Here is a 22,716-nt window from a genome sequence, read left to right on the forward strand (position 1 = left end):
TGACCTTTAGCTGGGTCTTCATGGAGACCAGAGACTCTGACCTTTAGCTGGGTCTTCATGGAGACCAGAGACTCTGACCTTTAGCTGGGTCTTCATGGAGACCAGAGACTCTGACCTTTAGCTGGGTCTTCATGGAGACCAGAGACTCTGACCTTTAGCTGGGTCTTCATGGAGACCAGAGACTCTGACCTTTAGCTGGGTCTTCATGGAGAACAGAGACTCTGACCTTTAGCTGGGTCTTCATGGAGACCAGAGACTCTGACCTTTAGCTGGGTCTTCATGGAGACCAGAGACTCTGACCTTTAGCTGGGTCTTCATGGAGAACAGAGACTCTGACCTTTAGCTGGGTCTTCATGGAGACCAGAGACTCTGACCTTTAGCTGGGTCGTCATGGAGACCAGAGACTCTGACCTTTAGCTGGGTCTTCATGGAGACCAGAGACTCTGACCTTTAGCTGGGTCTTCATGGAGACCAGAGACTCTGACCTTTAGCTGGGTCTTCATGGAGACCAGAGACTCTGACCTTTAGCTGGGTCTTCATGGAGACCAGAGACTCTGACCTTTAGCTGGGTCTTCATGGAGACCAGAGACTCTGACCTTTAGCTGGGTTTCAATGGAGACGAGAGACTCTGACCTTTAGCTGGGTCTCAATGGAGACCAGAGACTCTGACCTTTAGCTGGGTCTTCATGGAGACCAGGGACTCTGACCTTTAGCTGGGTCTCAATGGAGACCAGGGACTCTGACCTTTAGCTGGGTCTCAATGGAGACCAGAGACTCTGTAGCCTTGACCTTTAGCTGGGTCTCAATGGAGACCAGAGACTCTGTAGCCTTGACCTTTAGCTGGGTCTCAATGGAGACCAGAGACTCTGTAGCCTTGACCTTTAGCTGGGTCTCAATGGAGACCAGATACTCTGTAGCCTTGACCTTTAGCTGGGTCTCAATGGAGACCAGAGACTCTGACCTTTAGCTGGGTCTTCATGGAGACCAGAGACTCTGCAGCCTTTAGCTGGGTCTTCATGGAGACCAGATACTCTGACCTTTAGCTGGGTTTTCATGGAGACCAGAGACTCTGACCTTTAGCTGGTCTTAATGGAGACCGGAGACTCTGACCTTTAGCTGGGTCTCAATGGAGACCAGAGACTCTGACCTTTAGCTGGGTCTTCATGGAGACCAGAGACTCTGACCTTTAGCTGGGTCTTCATGGAGACCAGAGACTCTGACCTTTAGCTGGGTCGTCATGGAGACCAGAGACTCTGACCTTTAGCTGGGTCTTCATGGAGACCAGAGACTCTGACCTTTAGCTGGGTCTTCATGGAGACCAGAGACTCTGACCTTTAGCTGGGTCTTCATGGAGACCAGAGACTCTGACCTTTAGCTGGGTCTTCATGGAGACCAGAGACTCTGACCTTTAGCTGGGTCTTCATGGAGACCAGAGACTCTGACCTTTAGCTGGGTTTCAATGGAGACGAGAGACTCTGACCTTTAGCTGGGTCTCAATGGAGACCAGAGACTCTGACCTTTAGCTGGGTCTTCATGGAGACCAGGGACTCTGACCTTTAGCTGGGTCTCAATGGAGACCAGGGACTCTGACCTTTAGCTGGGTCTCAATGGAGACCAGAGACTCTGTAGCCTTGACCTTTAGCTGGGTCTCAATGGAGACCAGAGACTCTGTAGCCTTGACCTTTAGCTGGGTCTCAATGGAGACCAGAGACTCTGTAGCCTTGACCTTTAGCTGGGTCTCAATGGAGACCAGATACTCTGTAGCCTTGACCTTTGGCTGGGTCTCAATGGAGACCAGAGACTCTGTAGCCTTGACCTTTAGCTGGGTCTCAATGGAGACCAGAGACTCTGACCTTTAGCTGGGTCTTAATGGAGACCAGAGACTCTGTAGCCTCGCCCTTTAGCTGGGTCTCAATGGAGACCAGAGACTCTGACCTTTAGCTGGGTCTCAATGGAGACCAGAGACTCTGACCTTTAGCTGGGTCTTAATGGAGACCAGAGACTCTGACCTTTAGCTGGGTCTCAATGGAGACCAGAGACTCTGCAGCCTTGACCTTTAGCTGGGTCTCAATGGAGACCAGAGACTCTGACCTTTAGCTGGGTCTCAATGAAGACCAGAGACTCTGCAGCCTTGACCTTTAGCTGGGTCTCAATGACCTTTAGCTGGGTCTCAATGGAGACCAGAGACTCTGACCTTTAGCTGGGTCTTCATGGAGACCAGAGACTCTGACCTTTAGCTGGGTCTTAATGGAGACCAGAGAATCTGACCTTTAGCTGGGTCTCAATGGAGACCAGAGACTCTGACCTTTAGCTGGGTCTTAATGGAGACCAGAGACTCTGACCTTTAGCTGGGTCTTAATGGAGACCAGAGACTCTGACCTTTAGCTGGGTCTCAATGGAGACCAGAGACTCTGCAGCCTTGACATTTAGCTGGATCTCAATGGAGACCAGAGACTCTGACCTTTAGCTGGGTCTCAATGGAGACCAGGGACTCTGACCTTTAACTGGGTCTCAATGGAGACCAGGGACTCTGACCTTTAGCTGGGTCTCAATGGAGACCAGGGACTCTGACCTTTAGCTGGGTCTCAATGGAGACCAGAGACTCTGTAGCCTTGACCTTTAGCTGGGTCTCAATGGAGACCAGAGACTCTGTAGCCTTGACCTTTAGCTGGGTCTCAATGGAGACCAGAGACTCTGTAGCCTTGACCTTTAGCTGGGTCTCAATGGAGACCAGATACTCTGTAGCCTTGACCTTTGGCTGGGTCTCAATGGAGACCAGAGACTCTGACCTTTAGCTGGGGCTTAATGGAGACCAGAGACTCTGTAGCCTCGCCCTTTAGCTGGGTCTCAATGGAGACCAGAGACTCTGACCTTTAGCTGGGTCTCAATGGAGACCAGAGACTCTGACCTTTAGCTGGGTCTTAATGGAGACCAGAGACTCTGACCTTTAGCTGGGTCTCAATGGAGACCAGAGACTCTGCAGCCTTGACCTTTAGCTGGGTCTCAATGGAGACCAGAGACTCTGACCTTTAGCTGGGTCTCAATGGAGACCAGAGACTCTGCAGCCTTGACCTTTAGCTGGGTCTCAATGGAGACCAGAGACTCTGACCTTTAGCTGGGTCTCAATGGAGACCAGAGACTCTGACCTTTAGCTGGGTCTTCATGGAGACCAGAGACTCTGACCTTTAGCTGGGTCTTCATGGAGACCAGAGACTCTGCAGCCCTGACCTTTAGCTGGGTCTCAATGGAGACCAGAGACTCTGTAGCCTTGACCTTTAGCTGGGTCTCAATGGAGACCAGAGACTCTGACCTTTAGCTGGGTCTTAATGGAGACCAGAGACTCTGACCTTTAGCTGGGTCTTCATGGAGACCAGAGACTCTGACCTTTAGCTGGGTCTCAATGGAGACCAGAGACTCTGACCTTTAGCTGGGTCTTAATGGAGACCAGAGACTCTGACCTTTAGCTGGGTCTTAATGGAGAACAGAGACTCTGACCTTTAGCTCGGTCTTAATGGAGACCAGAGACTCTGCAGCCTTGACCTTTCGCTGGGTCTTAATGGAGACCAGAGACTCTGTAGCCTTGACAGTGACTGGAAGTGTGTTCAATATACATGGAATTATATGTAGGCTATGTTCTATTCTGTTATTCTCCCCAAAAGAACATACAGACTGAAGTAACATATACAATCAACTACATTACACAACATTTAACCAGTCATAGGCTACCTACCGATGCTGGGCGGGCTCCCATAGATGACTGGCGGCTCAGGGGGCCTACCACAGTGCAGTGCTGCCAGGGCCAAACCCTTCCACACCACATGCTTACAGCCTGCAGGAACAAAACACACACACACGTTAAACACACACACTCAAACAAATGTGCTCCACACACACACACACACACACACACACACACACACACATGTTAACACCAAAAGAAACACATGTTAAATATATATATACACACACACAAACATCTTAAACACACACAAAAAGACACATTAAACATACACACATTGAAAACAAATGGGTTTTTTTGGGGGGGGGGGGACAGCTAAAAATAGATCAAAGGTTAAAGCAGAACAATGGTACGGCTGCGTGGTCCCATGGGGTTTATACTTGCGTACTATTGTTTGTACAGATGAACGTGGTACCTTCAGGCATTTGGAAATTGCTCCCAAGGATGAACCAGACTTGTGGAGGTCTGCAATTTTTTAAGTACAGTGCCTTGCGAAAGTATGAACTTTGCGACCTTTTGCCACATTTCAGGCTTCAAACATAAAGATATAAAACTGTATTTCTTTGTGAAGAATCAACAACAAGTGGGACACAATCATGAAGTGGAACGACATTTATTGGATATTTCAAACTTTTTTAACAAAAAATTGGGCGTGCAAAATTATTCAGCCCCTTTACTTTCAGTGCAGCAAACTCTCTCCAGAAGTTCAGTGACGATCTCTGAATGATCCAATGTTGACCTAAATGACTAATGATGATAAATACAATCCACCTGTGTGTAATCAAGTCTCCGTATAAATGCACCTGCACTATGATAGTCTCAGAGGTCCGTTAAAAGCGCAGAGAGCATCATGAAGAACAAGGAACACACCAGGCAGGTCCGAGATACTGTTGTGAAGAAGTTTAAAGCCGGATTTGGATACAAAAAGATTTCCCAAGCTTTAAACATCCCAAGGAGCACTGTGCAAGCGATAATATTGAAATGGAAGGAGTATCAGACGACTGCAAATCTACCAAGACCTGGCCGTCCCTCTAAACTTTCAGCTCATACAAGGAGAAGACTGATCAGAGATGCAGCCAAGAGGCCCATGATCACTCTGGATGAACTGCAGAGATCTACAGCTGAGGTGGGAGACTCTGTCCATAGGACAACAATCAGTCGTATATTGCACAAAGCTGGCCTTTATGGAAGAGTGGCAAGAAGAAAGCCATTTCTTAAAGATATCCATAAAAAGTGTAGTTTAAAGTTTGCCACAAGCCACCTGGGAGACACACCAAACATGTGGAAGAAGGTGCTCTGGTCAGATGAAACCAAAATTGAACTTTTTGGCCACAATGCAAAACGTTATGTTTGGCGTAAAAGCAACACAGCTCATCACCCTGAACACACCATCCCCACTGTCAAACATGGTGGTGGCAGCATCATGGTTTGGGCCTGCTTTTCTTCAGCAGGGACAGGGAAGATGGTTAAAATTGATGGGAAGATGGATGGAGCCAAATACAGGACCATTCTGGAAGAAAACCTGATGGAGTCTGCAAAAGACCTGAGACTGGGACGGAGATTTGTCTTCCAACAAGACAATGATCCAAAACATAAAGCAAAATCTACAATGGAATTGTTCAAAAATAAACATATCCAGGTGTTAGAATGGCCAAGTCAAAGTCCAGACCTGAATCCAATCGAGAATCTTGGAAAGAACTGAAAACTGCTGTTCACAAATGCTCTCCATCCAACCTCACTGAACTCGAGCTGTTTTGCAAGGAGGAATGGGAAAAAATGTCAGTCTCTCAATGTGCAAAACTGATAGAGACATACCCCAAGCGACTTACAGCTGTAATCGCAGCAAAAGGTGGCACTACAAAGTATTAACTTAAGGGGGCTGAATAATTTTGCACGCCCAATTTTTCAGTTTTTGATTTGTTAAAAAAGTTTGAAATATCCAATAAATGTCGTTCCACTTCATGATTGTGTCCCACTTGTTGTTGATTCTGCACAAAAAAATACAGTTTTATATCTTTATGTTTGAAGCCTGAAATGTGGCAAAAGGTCGCAAAGTTCAAGGGGGCCGAATAATTTCGCAAGGCACTGTATGTATATCCGCAGTAAAACAAGTCCAATATCGACATAACCTGAAAGGTTGCTCAGCAAGGAAGAAGTCACTGCTCCAAGACCGCCATAAAAAGCCAGACTACGGTAGAGGTCGGCCGATTAATCGGAAAGGCCGATTAATTAGGGCCGATTTTCAGGTTTTCAAAACAATCTGAAATCGGTATTTATGTGCACCGATTTTTAACACCTTTATTTAACTAGGCAAGTCCGTTAAGAACACATTCTTATTTTCAATGATGGCATAGGAACAGTGGGTTAACTGCCTTGTTCAGGTTTAAATAATGCAAAAACAAAGTGTTGGAGAAGAAAGTAAAAGTGCAATATGTGCTATGTAAGAAAGCTAACATTTAAGTTCCTTGCTCAGAACATGAGAACATATGAAAGCTGGTGGTTCCTTTTAACATGAGTCTTCAATATTCCCAGGTAAGAGGTTTTAGGTTGTAGTTATTATAGGAATTATAGGACTATTTCTCTCTATACCATTTGTATTTCGTATACCTTTGACTATTGGATGTTCTCATAGGCACTTTAGTATTGCCAGTGTAACAGTATAGCTTCCGTACCTCTCCTCGCTCCTCCCTGGGCTCGAACCAGGAACACATCGACAACAGCCACCCTCGAAGCAGCATTACCCATGCAGAGCAAGGGGAACAACCACTCCAAGTCTCAGAGCGAATGACGTTTGAAACGCTATTAGCGTGCACCCCGCTAACTAGCTAGCCATTTCACATCGGTTACACCAGCCTCATCTCGGGAGTTGATAGGCTTGAAGTCATAAACAGCGCAATGCTTGACACACAACGAAGAGCTGCTGGCAAAACGCACGAAAGTGCTGTTTGAATGAATGCTTACGATCCTGGTGCTGCCTACCATCGCTCAGTCAGACTGCTCTATCAAATCATAGACTTAATTATAACATAATAACACACAGAAATATGAGCCTTTGGTCATTAATATGATCGAATCTGGAAACTATCATCTCGAAAACAAGATGTTTATTCTTTCAGTGAAATACGGAACCGTTCGGTATTTTATCTAACGGGTGGCATCCATAAGTCTAAATTTTCCTGATATATTGTACAACCTTCAATGTTATGTCATAATTAAGTAAAATTCTGGCAAATTAGGTGGCCCAAACTGTTGCATATACACGGACTCTGCTTGCAATGAACGCAAGAGAAGTGACACAATTTCACCTGGTTAATATTGCCTGCTAACCTAGATTTCTTTTAGCTAAATATGCAGGTTTAAAAATAAATACTTCTGTGTATTGATTTTAAGAAAGGCATTGGTGTTTATGGTTAGGTTCACATTGGAGCAATGATACGCACCTCATCGATTATATGCAACGCAGGACACGCTAGATAAACTAGTAATATCATCAACCATGTGTAGTTAACTAGTGATTATGATTGATTATTGATTGATTGTTTTTTATAAGATAAGTTTAATGGTAGCTAGCAACTTACTTTGGCTTACTGCATTCGCGTAACAGGCAGTCTCCTCGTGAAGTGCAATGAGAGGCAGGTGGTTAGAGCGTTGGACTAGTTAACTGGAATGTTGCAAGACAGAATCCCCCGAGCTGACAAGGTGAATATCTGTCGTTCTGCCCCTGAACAAGGCAGTTAACCCGTCATTGAAAATAAGAATGTGTTTTTAACTGACTTGCCGAGTTAAATAAAGATTAAATAAAGGTGTAAAAATTTTTAAAAAACGGCCAAACCGGTGTCTGATTGTTATGAACACTTGAAATCTGCCCTAATTAATCGGCCATTCAGATTAATCGGTCGACCTCTAGTACCTAGCAAACTATATATGTACCCAGTAGGCTATATACATGTACCCAGCAGGCTAAATATGTACCCAGTAGGCTATATATGTACCTAGCAGGCTATATACATGTACCCAGCAGGCTAAATATGTACCCAGCCGGCTGTATATGTACCCAGTAGGCTATATATGTACCTAGCAGGCTATATGTGTACCCAGTAGGCTTTATATGTACCTGCCAGGCTATATATGTACCTAGCAGGCTATATATGTAACCAGTAGGCTATATATGTACCTGGCAGGCTATATATGTACCCAGTAGGATGTATATGTACCTAGCAGGCTATATATGTACCCAGCTGGCTGTATATGTACCCAGTATGCTATATATGTACCTTCCAGGCTATATATGTACCCAGTAGGCTATATATGTACCTACCAGGCTATATATGTACCTAGCAGGCTATATATGTACCCAGCAGGCTATATATGTACCCAGTAGGCTATATATGTACCCCATAGGCTATATATGTACCCTGTGGGCTATATCTGTACCCTGTAGGCTATATATGTACCTGGCAGGCTATATATGTACCCAATAGGCTATATATCTACCCAGCAGGCTATATATGTACCTAGCAGGCTATATATGTACCTGGCAGGCTATATATGTACCCAGTAGACTATATATGTACCCAGCAGGCTATTGCCTTCTCTTTTGCCTTGAGCAAAATTTGCTGATGCACAAATGTGAGACCACGTGTGGCTGTTTTATGAAAATCTGGGAATATTTGCAGAAGGAAACATTTCAGTGGTTCACCAATCAGGGCCTTGATGGACCATGTGCCCTAGGTAGAACATTTTATATATTTTGGGGGAGGGCTGAGTTTATTTGTGACCATCAGGTGACGTCCCCTGGACAAACTGAGCAGATCTGCTGCCCATGACACAACGTCCCAAGAAATATCCCAAAAATGTCCTCGGGGACGTCCCCGGGACTAGCCGGGAAATAGACAAATCCTCCAGGGGACCATGACACAACGTCCTGACGACTTCAGGCGACCATTAGGCTGTCCTAACAACTCAGGCTAACATGTCATGTGATTTCAGTACTGACTCTTATTGGTGTGTAGCAGGCTAACATGTCATGTGATTACAGTACTGACTCTTATTGGTGTGTAGCAGGCTAACATGTCATGTGATTACAGTACTGACTCTTATTGGTGCGTAGCAGGCTAACATGTCATGTGATTACAGTACTGACTCTTATTGGTGCGTAGCAGGCTAACATGTCATGTGATTACAGTACTGACTCTTATTGGTGCGTAGCAGGCTAACATGTCATGTGATTACAGTACTGACTCTTATTGGTGCGTAGCAGGCTAACATGTCATGTGATTACAGTACTGACTCTTATTGGTGCGTAGCAGGCTCTGTCGCCCTGCCCCCAGCAGACTGTGGATCCCGGGGACGCTGGCAGGAACCACCTCCTCCAGAAGAGGACACACCCTCTGGCACACCTGCAGCAGGTGGTCCGGACTGATGTGGCCATACAGCTTCACCTGCACACACACACACACACACACAAATCATTCAGGTTACGGTTAAAAGCTGACCAGCCATTACAACAGTAAGGTCAGTATGACTAGAGTATTCCCTATTCTCCATATAATTACATTCAGTACAAATACATTCAGTACAATTACATATGTACATAGCCAAGATATCTTCTTAAAATGCCTGGCCTACTTTTCAGACAGCACACACACACACCGAGCCGCTCTGCTGCCCAATTAGACACACACACAGACACACACACAGAGCAGATCTGCTGCCCAATTAGACACACACACCGAGCCGCTCTGCTGCCCACTTAGACACACACACACACACACCGAGCCGCTCTGCTGCCCACTTAGACACACACACACCGAGCCGCTCTGCTGCCCAATTAGACACACACCGAGCCACACTGCTGCCCAATTAGACACACACACACCGAGCCGCTCTGCTGCCCAATTAGACACACACCGAGCCACACTGCTGCCCAATTAGACACACACAAACACACACCGAGCCGCTCTGCTGCCCAATTAGACACACACACACTGAGCCGCTCTGCTGTCCAATTAGACACACACACACCGAGCCACTCTGCTGCCCAATTAGACACACACACACAAACACACCGAGCCGCTCTGCTGCCCAATTAGACACACACACACACCGAGCCACTCTGCTGCCCAATTACACACACACACACACACCGAGCCACTCTGCTGCCCAATTAGACACACACACACACTGAGCCGCTCTGCTGCCAAATTAGACACACACACACACACACACACACACACATACACACACCAATGAATGAACCTTTAATTGCCTTCAACATTATCTCATTGGTCTGCAGACGTGATCCGTTTAATAAGAACACACTCATTAATAAAACTATAAGCAAATGCATAGAGTATGTGTGTATGGTAGCTAATAAAACCATCATTATCATCATCATCATCATCACTAATATAATAATGATAATCTTGTTAAGATGGCGCCGAAGATCATGGCTGACGTTTTCCATTCTCCCAACCAATTGTGCTATTTTATTATTTTGTTTTTGCATTTTGTGTAACTTATTGTGTACATAATGTTGCCGCTACCGTCTCTTATGACCGAAAAAACATTCTGGACATCTGAAAAGCGATTACTCACAGCGGACTGGAAGAAAACATTTTCCATTAACAAGTCCAACGAGAAGGATATCCTGCTTTCACTGGAACAGGCCCAGATCCACTCCTTTTGCGCGAAGAAAAGACACCGGAAAAGAGGCCACAGATCGGGCAGCCTTCTGAGAATCCGGAGTCGAGCGAGTAAACTCCCATTACCTTCCATTCTTCTTGCTAACGTGCAATCATTGGACAATAAAATAGATGACCTACAATTAAGATTATCCTACCAAAGGGACATTAAAAACTGTAACATCTTATGTTTCACCGAGACGTGGCTGAACAACGAAACGCTCACCTGAGGTAGAGTACCTTATGATAAGCTGTAGACCATACTATCTACCAAGAGAGATCTCATCTATATTATTCGTAGCCGTCTATTGACCACCACAAAGTGAAGCTGGCACTAAGACCGCACTCAACCAACTCTAAAAGGCCATAAGCAAAGAAGAAAATGCTCAACCAGAAGCGGCGCTCCTAGTGGCCTTGGACTTTAATGCGGGAAAACTTAAATCAGTTTTACCAGCATGTCACATGTCCAACCAGGGGAAAAAAAATCTTAGACCTCCTCTACACCAGATACAGAAATGCATACAAAGCTCTCCCCCGTTCTCCATTTGGCAAATCTGACCATAATTATATCCTCCTGATTCCTGCTTACAAGCAAAAACGAAAGCAGGAAGTACCAGTGACTCGCTCAATACGGAAGTGGTCAGATGGCGCGGATGCTATGCTACAGGACTGTTTAGCTAGCACAGACTGGAATATGTTCCGGGATTCATCCAACGGCATTGAGGAATACACCACCTCAGTCATTGGCTTCATCAATAGGTGCATCAATGACGTCGTCCCCACAGTGACTGTACGTACATATCCCAACCAGAAGCCATGAATTACAGGCAACATCCACATCAGGCTAAAGGCTAGAGCTGACGCTTTCAAGGAGCGGGACACTAATCCGGACGCTTATAAGAAAACCAGCTATGCCCTCAGACAAACCATCAAACAAGCAAAGCATCAATACAGGATTAAGATTGAATCCTACTACACCGGCTCTGACACTTGTCGGATGTGGCAGGGCTTGAAAACTATTATGGATTACAAAGGGAAACCCAGACGCGAGCTGCCCAATGACGCGAGCCTACCAGACGAGTTAAATGCCATTTATGCTCGCTTCGAGGCAAGCAACACTGAAGCATGCATGAGAGCACCAGCTGTAGCCAATGTAGCCAATGTGAACAAAACCTTTAAACAGGTCAACATTTAAAGTCGCTGGGCCAGATGGATTACCAGGACATGTACTCAAAGTATGTGCGAACCAACTGTCAAGTGTCTTCACTGATATTTTCAACCTCTCCCTGTCCGAGTCTGTAATACCTACATGTTTCAAGCAGACCACCATAGTCCTTATGCCCAAGAAAGCGAAGGTAACCTGCCGAAATGATTACCGCCCGTGGCACTCACGTCGGTAGCCATGGAACTGGATCCTGGACTTCCTGATGGGCGCCACCAGGTGGTAAGAGTAGGCAACAACACTTCTGCCACGCTGATCCTTAAAACTGGCGCCCCTCAGTTGTGTGTACTTAGTCCCCTCCTGTATTCCCTGCTCACCCACGACTGCGTGGCCAAACACGACTCCAACACCATCACTAAGTTTGCTGAAGACACAACAGTGGAAGGCCTGATCACTGACAACGATGAGATGGCCAATAGGGAGGAGGTCAGAGAACTGGCAGTGTGGTGCCAGGACAACAACCTCTCCCTCAATGTGAGCAAGACTAAGGAGCTGATCGTGGACTAAAGGAAAAGGCGGGCTGAACAGGCCTCCATTAACATCGACAGGGCTGTAATGGAGCACCATCGAGAGCCTCCTGAACGGTTACATCACCGCCTGGTATGGTAACTGCTCGGCATCTGACCGTAAGGCGCTACAGAGAGTAGTGCGAAAGGCTCAGTACATCACTGGGACCAAGTTTCCTGCCATCCAGGACCTATATAATGGGCGGTGTCAGAGGAAAGCCCATCAAATTGTCAGAGACTCCAGTCACCCAAGATATAGACTGTTTTCTCTGCTACCGCACAGCAAGCAGTACTGCAGCGCCAAGTCTAGAAGCAAAAGGCTCCTCATTATCACAAACATCAGTAATAGCACTATCATCAATAATATGATCACTAATATCAGCTTCTACCCCCAAGCCATAAGACTGCTGAACAATTCATAAAATCAACCACCAGACAATTTACATTGACCCCCCTTTTTACACTGCTGCTACTCGCTGTTGTTTGTTACCTATGCATAGTCACTTCACCCCTACCTACATGTACAGATTACCTCAACTAGCCTGTACCCCTGCACACTGACTCGGTACCAGTGCCCCCTGTATATAGACTCCACACTGACTCGGTACCGGTGCCCCCTGTATATATCCTCCACACTGACTCGGTACCGGTGCCCCCTGTATATAGACTCCACACTGACTCGGTACCGGTGCCCCCTGTATATAGACTGCACACTGACTCGGTACCGGTGCCCCCTGTATATAGACTCCACACTGACTCGGTACCGGTGCCCCCAGTATATAGTCTCCACACTGACTCGGTACCGGTACCCCCTGTATATAGACTCCACACTGACTCTGTACCGGTGCCCCCTGTATATAGACTGCACACTGACTCGGTACCGGTACCCCCTGTATATAGACTCCACACTGACTCGGTACCGGTACACCCTGTATATAGACTCCACACTGACTCGGTACCGGTGCCCCCTGTATATAGACTCCACACTGACTCTGTACCGGTGCCCCCTGTATATAGCCTCCACACTGACTCTGTACCAGTACCCCCTGTATATAGCCTCCACATTGACTCTGTACCAGTACCCCCTGTATATAGCCTCCACATTGACTCTGTACCGGTACCCCCTGTATATAGACTCCACATTGACTCTGTACCGGTACCCCCTGTATATAGCCTCCACATTGACTCTGTACCGGTACCCCCTGTATATAGCCCCCACATTGACTCTGTACCGGTACCCCCTGTATATAGCCTCCAAATTGACTCTGTACCGGTACCCCCTGTATATAGACTCCACATTGACTCTGTACCGGTACCCCCTGTATATAGTCTCCACATTGACTCTGTACCGGTACCCCCTATATATAGACTCCACATTGATTCTGTACCGTAACACCCTGTATATAGCCTCCACATTGACTCTGTACCGGTGCCCCCTGTATATAGACTCCACACTGACTCTGTACCGGTGCCCCCTGTATATAGCCTCCACACTGACTCTGTACCAGTACCCCATGTATATAGCCTCCACATTGACTCTGTACCAGTACCCCCTGTACATAGCCTCCACATTGACTCTGTACCGGTACCCCCTGTATATAGACTCCACATTGACTCTGTACCGGTACCCCCTGTATATAGTCTCCACATTGACTCTGTACCGGTACCCCCTGTATATAGCCTCCACATTGACTCTGTACCGGTACCCCCTGTATATAGCCCCCACATTGACTCTGTACCGGTACCCCCTGTATATAGCCTCCACATTGACTCTGTACCGGTACCCCCTGTATATAGACTCCACATTGACTCTGTACCGGTACCCCCTGTATATAGTCTCCACATTGACTCTGTACCGGTACCCCCTGTATATAGACTCCACATTGATTCTGTACCATAACACCCTGTATATAGACTCCACATTGATTCTGTACCGTAACACCCTGTATATAGACTCCACATTGATTCTGTACCGTAACACCCTGTATATAGTCTCCACATTGACTCTGTACCGGTACCCCCTGTATATAGACTCCACATTGATTCTGTACCGTAACACCCTGTATATAGCCTCCACATTGATTCTGTACCGTAACACCCTGTATATAGCCTCCACATTGATTCTGTACCGTAACACCCTGTATATAGCCTCCACATTGATTCTGTACCGTAACACCCTGTATATAGCCTCCACATTGATTCTGTACCGTAACACCCTGTATATAGCCTCCACATTGATTCTGTACCGTAACACCCTGTATATAGCCTCCACATTGATTCTGTACCGTAACACCCTGTATATAGCCTCCACATTGATTCTGTACCGTAACACCCTGTATATAGCCTCCACATTGACTCTGTACCAGTACACCCTGTATATAGCCTCCACATTGACTCTGTACCAGTACACCCTGTATATAGCCTCCACATTGACTCTGTACCAGTACACCCTGTATATAGCCTCCACATTGATTCTGTACCGTAACACCCTGTATATAGCCTCCACATTGACTCTGTACCGTAACACCCTGTGTATAGCCTCCACATTGATTCTGTACCGTAACACCCTGTATATAGCCTCCACATTGATTCTGTACCGTAACACCCTGTATATAGCCTCCACATTGATTCTGTACCGTAACACCCTGTATATAGTCTCCACATTGACTCTGTACCGTAACACCCTGTATATAGCCTCCACATTGATTCTGTACCGTAACACCCTGTATATAGCCTCCACATTGACTCTGTACCGTAACACCCTGTATATAGCCTCCACATTGATTCTGTACCGTAACACCCTGTATATAGCCTCCACATTGATTCTGTACCGTAACACCCTGTATATAGCCTCCACATTGATTCTGTACCGTAACACCCTGTATATAGCCTCCACATTGATTCTGTACCGTAACACCCTGTATATAGCCTCCACATTGACTCTGTACCGTAACACCCTGTATATAACCTCCACATTGACTCTGTACCGTAATACCCTGTATATAGCCTCCACATTGACTCTGTACCGTAACACCCTGTATATAGCCTCCACATTGACTCTGTACCGGTACCCCCTGTATATAGCCTCCACATTGACTCTGTACCGTAATACCCTGTATATAGCCTCCACATTGACTCTGTACCGTAACACCCTGTATATAGCCTCCACATTGACTCTGTACCGTAACACCCTGTATATAGCCTCCACATTGATTCTGTACCGTAACACCCTGTATATAGCCTCCACATTGACTCTGTACCGTAACACCCTGTATATAGCCTCCACATTGACTCTATAACAGTACCCCCTGTATATAGACTCCACATTGACTCTGTACCGTAACACCCTGTATATAGCCTCCACATTGACTCTGTACCGTAACACCCTGTATATAGCCTCCACATTGACTCTATAACAGTACCCCCTGTATATAGACTCCACATTGACTCTGTACCGTAACACCCTGTATATAGCCTCCACATTGACTCTGTACCGTAACACCCTGTATATAGCCTCCACATTGACTCTGTACCGGTACCCCCTGTATATAGCCTCCACATTGACTCTGTACCGTAATACCCTGTATATAGCCTCCACATTGACTCTGTACCGTAACACCCTGTATATAGCCTCCACATTGACTCTGTACCGTAACACCCTGTATATAGCCTCCACATTGATTCTGTACTGGTACCCCCTGTATATAGACTCCACATTGACTCTGTACCGTAACACCCTGTATATAGCCTCCACATTGATTCTGTACCGTAACACCCTGTATATAGCCTCCACATTGACTCTGTACCGTAACACCCTGTATATAGCCTCCACATTGACTCTGTACCGTAACACCCTGTATATAGCCTCCACATTGACTCTGTACCGTAACACCCTGTATATAGCCTCCACATTGACTCTATAACAGTACCCCCTGTATATAGACTCCACATTGACTCTGTACCGTAACACCCTGTATATAGCCTCCACATTGACTCTGTACCGTAACACCCTGTATATAGCCTCCACATTGACTCTGTACCGGTACCCCCTGTATATAGCCTCCACATTGACTCTGTACCGTAACACCCTGTATATAGCCTCCACATTGACTCTGTACCGTAACACCCTGTATATAGCCTCCACATTGACTCTGTACCGTAACACCCGGTATATAGCCTCCACATTGACTCTGTACCGTAACACCCTGTATATAGCCTCCACATTGACTCTGTACCGTAACACCCTGTATATAGACTCCACATTGACTCTGTACCGTAACACCCTGTATATAGCCTCCACATTGACTCTGTACCGTAACACCCTGTATATAGCCTCCACATTGACTCTGTACCGTAACACCCTGTATATAGCCTCCACATTGACTCTGTACCGTAACACCCTGTATATAGACTCCACATTGACTCTGTACCGTAACACCCTGTATATAGCCTCCACATTGACTCTGTACCGTAACACCCTGTATATAGCCTCCACATTGACTCTGTACCGTAACACCCTGTATATAGCCTCCACATTGACTCTGTACCGTAACACCCTGTATATAGCCTCCACATTGACTCTGTACCGTAACACCCTGTATATAGCCTCCACATTGACTCTGTACCGTAACACCCTGTATATAGCCTCCACATTGACTCTGTACCGTAACACCCTGTATATAGCCTCCACATTGACTCTGTACCGTAACACCCTGTATATAGCCTCCACATTGACTCTGTACCGTAACACCCTGTATATAGCCTCCACATTGACTCTGTACCGTAACACCCTGTATATAGCCTCCACATTGACTCTGTACCGTAACACCCTGTATATAGCCTCCACATTGACTCTGTACCGTAACACCCTGTATATAGCCTCCACATTGACTCTGTACCGTAACACCCTGTATATAGCCTCCACATTGACTCTGTACCATAACACCCTGTATATAGCCTCCACATTGACTCTGTACCGTAACACCCTGTATATAGCCTCCACATTGACTCTGTACAGTAACACCCTGTATATAGCCTCCACATTGACTCTGTACCGGTACCCCCTGTATATAGCCTCCACATTGACTCTGTACCGTAACACCCTGTATATAGCCTCCACATTGACTCTGTACCGTAACACCCTGTATATAGCCTCCACATTGACTCTGTACCGTAACACCCTGTATATAGCCTCCACATTGACTCTGTACCGTAACACCCTGTATATAGTCTCGTTATTCTTGTTGTGTTACTTTTTATTATTACTTTTTATTTTAGTCTACTTGGTAAATATGTTATTAACTCTTCTTGAACTGCACTGTTGGTTAAGGGCATGTAAGTAAGCATGTTATGTGACAAATAAAATGTGATTTGATTTAATATCACTATCATCATTATCACTAATAGCACTAACATCATCACTAATATCACTACCATTATTATTATCACTAATAGCACTATTATAATTATTATCACTAATAGCACTAACATCATCACTAATATCACTACCATTGTTATTATCACTAATATCACTATTATAATTATTATCACTAATAGCACTATTATCATGATTATCACTAACATCACTATCATCATCATTATCACTAACATCATCATCGCTAACATCACTATCATCATTATCACTAATGTCATTATCGGTGTCATTATCGCTAACATAATTATCCTCGTCGTTAGAACTAACATCATTATCGTCATCGTTATCGCTAACATAACTATCATCCTCGTTATCACTAACATCACTATCATCATCATTCATCATTATCACTAACATCACTATCATCATAATTATCACTAACATCACTAACATCATCATTATTATCACTACCATCAGCATCACTATCACTAACATCATCAATATTATCACTACCAGCAGCATCATTATCACTAACATCACTAACATCATCATTACTATTATCACGAATTACATTTTCATCATCATTATCACTAACCACATCATTATCACTAACGTCACTATCATCATCGTTATCACTAGCATCATCATTATCACTAATATCAATATATGCATCGTTATCATTAACATTACCATTATCATTAGCGCTAACGTCACCATTATTATCACTATCATCATCATCATTATCACTAACATCACCATTACTATTATCATGCATTACATTATCATCATCGTTATCACTAACAGCATCATTATCACTAACATCACTAACATCATCATTCGTATTATCACTAATTACACTATCATCATCATTATCACTAACATCATCGCTATCGCTAATATCACTATCCTCGTCATTATCACTAACATCACTACCATCGTCATTATCACTAACATCACTATCATCATTATTGTCAATGATATCACTAACATCATCATTATCACTAATATCACTATCATCATTATTATCACTATCATTGTCATTATCACTAACAGCACTATCATCATCATTATCGCTAGCATCACTATCACCATCATTATCACTAACATCACTATCATCATCATTATCACTAACAGCACTATCAGCATCATTATCGCTAACATCAGCATTATCGTTAACATCATCGTTATTGCTAACTGCATCATTATCACTAATATCAATATTTCATCATTATCATTAACATCGTCATTAACGTTATCACTACCATGATCTTTATTATCACTGACATCAACATCATTATCACTAACATCACTAAAATCATCATTACTATTATCATTAATAACACTATCATCTTCATTATCACAAACATCATCACTATCGCTAATATCACTATCATCATCATTATCACAAACATCACTATCATCGTCATTATCACTAACATCACTATCATCATCGTTATCACTCATGTCGATATATTCATCATTATCATTAACATCATCATTATCATTATCTCTAACATCAATGTTATCATTATCACTAACATAATCATTATCACTAATCTCACTATCATCATTACTATTATCACTATGTCATCATTATTACTAACATCATTATTGTCACTAATATCACGAACATCAGTAATAGCACTATCAGCATTAATATGATCACTAATATCACTATCATCCTCATTATCACTAACATCATCATTATCACTAATATCACAATCATCATTATTATCACTAATATCACTATCATCATCAATAGCATCATTAATATCACTAACATCACTATCATCATCATTATCACTAACAGCACTATCATCATCATTATCACTAACATCACTATCATCATCATCATTATCACTAACATCATATTATCACTAACATCACTATCATCATCATTATCGCTAATATCACTATCATCATCATTATTATTAATATCAGCATCATTATCACTAATATCACTATCATCATCATTATCACTATTATCACTATCATCATCATTATTATTACTATCAGCATCATTATCACTAATATCACCATTATTATCACAAACATCATCATCACTAATAGCGCTACCATCATTATTATCACTAACATCACTATCGTCATTATTATTGTTATTATCACTTATATCACTATCAACATCATTATCACTAACATCACTGCCATCATCACTAATATAACCATAATTACTAATATCACTATCATCATCATTATCACTAATATCACTATCAACATCATTATCACTAATATCACTCCATCATCATTATCACAAAAAGCACTATCATCATCAGTATCACAAATATCACTATCATCATCATTATCACTAATATCACTGTCATCATCATCATCATCATTATCACTAACATCACTATCATCATCATTATCACTAATATCACTATCATCATCATTATCATCATCATTATCACTAATATCACTATCATCATCATTATTGTTATTATCACTTATATCACTAACATCATCACTAATATAAGCATAATCATTATTATTATCACAAACACCACTATCATCAGTATCACTAATACCACTATCATCAGTATCACTAATACCACTATCATCAGTATCACTAATATCACTATCATCAGTATCACTAATACCACTATCATCATCATCACTAATACCACTATCATCATCATCATCACTAATATCACCAAAAGACATCTATTAGAGGGAGAAAACACTGACCATCATAATAATATCACCATAATAATGACCATAATAATATCACCATAATAATGACCATAATAATATCACCATAATAATGACCATAATAATATCACCATAATAATGACCATAATTGTCTTTATTAATATATAAATAATTGTTATTATTATAAATACATGATCTGTTCTATGTGTTATAGATCTGTCATTCTCATTAAAAGACAGAACAGATCAACCTCTTCATAGACTATGTGCTCTATTTCTATGATTCCTGTTATTAAGTTAAATGTTTTGTCTATTATTTTAGGTATTGTACACTAGCTTCAAACAGCTGAAAATACTATATGTTTGTTTATGTAAAATATATTTCACAGAGGTTTAGATGGTACAATGATTCTCTACACTACACTTGCTTGTTTTGTCACATAAACTGAAATTAGGCAAACTATTAGAAATTTAGCAACCAGGAAATGGCGGAGCGATTTCTGCATAGTTCACCTTTAAGAACATGTCGCATCTTAAGATGAAGCAGTGAAGGACTGAGACAGTAGGCCCGGCCAGCCGCATCACAACCCCCGCTCACTGGCGGAGGGAGAAATGGCAGAGCAAGGAGAGGAGAGGAGGAGGGGGGAGTAGACAGACACACTGTCAATATTGTTGTTCTATAAATGTATAGATTTAGTTTTAGTCGAGTAAAAAATCATGAGGCTACTGTAGGCTACTGATGATGTAAAAAAAAAACTAAACTAAAAATAACCATGTCATGGAAAAAAAGGTTTTTAAAAAGATTAAGGTTATGATAATTTGCCAGAAATATAAAAGTTTTAAAATATCTAAACACTTGATCTCAAAACACGAAAAGATGTATTATATTGACATTGCATGGTGTTATTCATGCAGTGCTGCAATAGCATTATGTAAAATCACCATGTAATTGACCTAATTAGTCGATTAATTAATAAAGCCATAATAATTAGATTTAAGCTCAATATTACCCCATGTCACCCCTCTCTCCCCCTCTCCTTCAGTCCTGCGATAACACACACTCCTCTCTGTCCCCATCCTCCCACTCTCCTTCTGACAAAACGCTCTTTAAAAGGACATTTTTATTTCCCAGTGCTTTCTGATATGACTGTTTATATTCTCCTAAAAGCAGTGTTTTACCTCGTCCCGCTGCTTGTGTGTTTTAGCCACACACACACACACACACACACACCAAGGCTCTCTCTCTACAGCAGGAGCTGGGCGCCTTCATCTCGTGCAAGCTGTGGCGCAGGAGTCCCTCCCCCGCGCGATCCAACGCCACAACACTCATGACGTACCAACATTTCACACACATTTTCACTACTATTTAAATGTTTTGGACATGCCTGTCACCAAACTCTCAACCCAGGGTCCCCGATGGACCAGGACAAGACTCATTGCCTTCTCTGGGCCGGGTTAGGTTCAGTTTTTCTCGGTACAATCCTTTTGACTTTTTTTTTTCCTGATTTAAAAATTGCGGGAAATTCAATTTTTATTTTGCTCTCTCTAAAAAACTTTTTCTCAGTTATAGAGGAGCCTTACCAAATCTTCGTATCTCCCTGGGTGCTCCTTCCCCGTCCAGTCCCGTCGTGTGGGCAGTAGCTGCAGGAAATGCACAGTTCAGTTCCGATCACAAACACTATCAACTCGTCTATTTGTGTTTTTAAACATTAAATGAGAAATCTGCTTAAAATCAACATGAGAAAGTGCAGAGAGAGCAGCTTGATGCGAGGCGAGCATAGATACACGACTCACCTCCTTCTCCTCCACCTCCCGGATCAACGTCTGGAAATAGATTAAAAACTCAAAATCACACACCGAGACAAACCTGTGAATATAATAAATAATCCTAAAATACCATCGGACCCACCTCTGCTGCGTTCTGGCACGGTCCAGACTGTAGAAAGCGGGCGATTAGGAAGTAGAGTTCTGTAGGGGCGAGAGAGAGGACGGAGCGGGTTAGCTACAGAGGAGGGCGCCGGAGCGACTGGAGAGAATTATAACATCTAAATGTCACATATTCAGCTCGCTCTACTCACCAGAATTCAGCTGGGCGACCAGTTTACTGTCTGAATCCATTTTCGATTTGTTTTTAGGGGGCTGAGGGAGTCTGCCCTATAGCTGTCACTGTTTACCCCGCAGGAAAACACTTCCTCCATTCAGGACCGTACCACCGCTAAACAGCCAGGCCCGGCCACCATACAAACCCCTCCGCGCTTCCGTCAAATAGGCCCTCCGAAGGGGCTCAACCCTCCACAACACATCGCATCGATAATACCTCAATAACTGTTGTGAGAGTCACTCGAAGGTTTGTATAAGACATGGGGGGTGATAAAAACACCGTTAAAGTGGTTGTAATAGTGGCGTGCCTCCGCCACCCCTCCTCCCTGTAATAGCGCAAGCCCTCTGCGCAGGAATACCAAGTAGTGCGGGCTGCTGTAGACACGGGACGTGGAAGAGAGGCAGCAGAAACATTGTAGCAGG

At 43.6% G+C, this 22,716-nt stretch overlaps 1 protein-coding gene across 3 annotated transcripts in view; it reads right to left on the reverse strand.

Moving 5' to 3' along the window:
- The window catches only part of phip (PHIP subunit of CUL4-Ring ligase complex), a 135,513-nt gene extending 113,008 nt beyond the window's left edge, over nucleotides 1-22,505 (reverse strand). For 2 of the 3 annotated variants that reach the window (XM_031836720.1, XM_031836719.1), the window contains exons 1-6: nucleotides 22,272-22,505; nucleotides 22,103-22,161; nucleotides 21,988-22,017; nucleotides 21,775-21,834; nucleotides 9,030-9,180; nucleotides 3,731-3,829 (exon numbers count right to left, since the gene is read on the reverse strand). In XM_031836720.1, coding sequence (XP_031692580.1) covers nucleotides 3,731-3,829; nucleotides 9,030-9,180; nucleotides 21,775-21,834; nucleotides 21,988-22,017; nucleotides 22,103-22,161; nucleotides 22,272-22,311 — 439 coding nt within the window. In that variant the 5' untranslated portion in view covers nucleotides 22,312-22,505. Of the gene's footprint in view, nucleotides 1-3,730; nucleotides 3,830-8,833; nucleotides 9,001-9,029; nucleotides 9,181-21,774; nucleotides 21,835-21,987; nucleotides 22,018-22,102; nucleotides 22,162-22,271 lie in introns of those variants that run through there. The other variant, XM_031836722.1, reaches the window with a different exon arrangement.
- Nucleotides 22,506-22,716: the final 211 nt, after the last annotated feature.

Source organism: Oncorhynchus kisutch, linkage group LG12 (genome assembly GCF_002021735.2).
Source record: "Oncorhynchus kisutch isolate 150728-3 linkage group LG12, Okis_V2, whole genome shotgun sequence".
Taxonomy (NCBI): domain Eukaryota; kingdom Metazoa; phylum Chordata; class Actinopteri; order Salmoniformes; family Salmonidae; genus Oncorhynchus; species Oncorhynchus kisutch.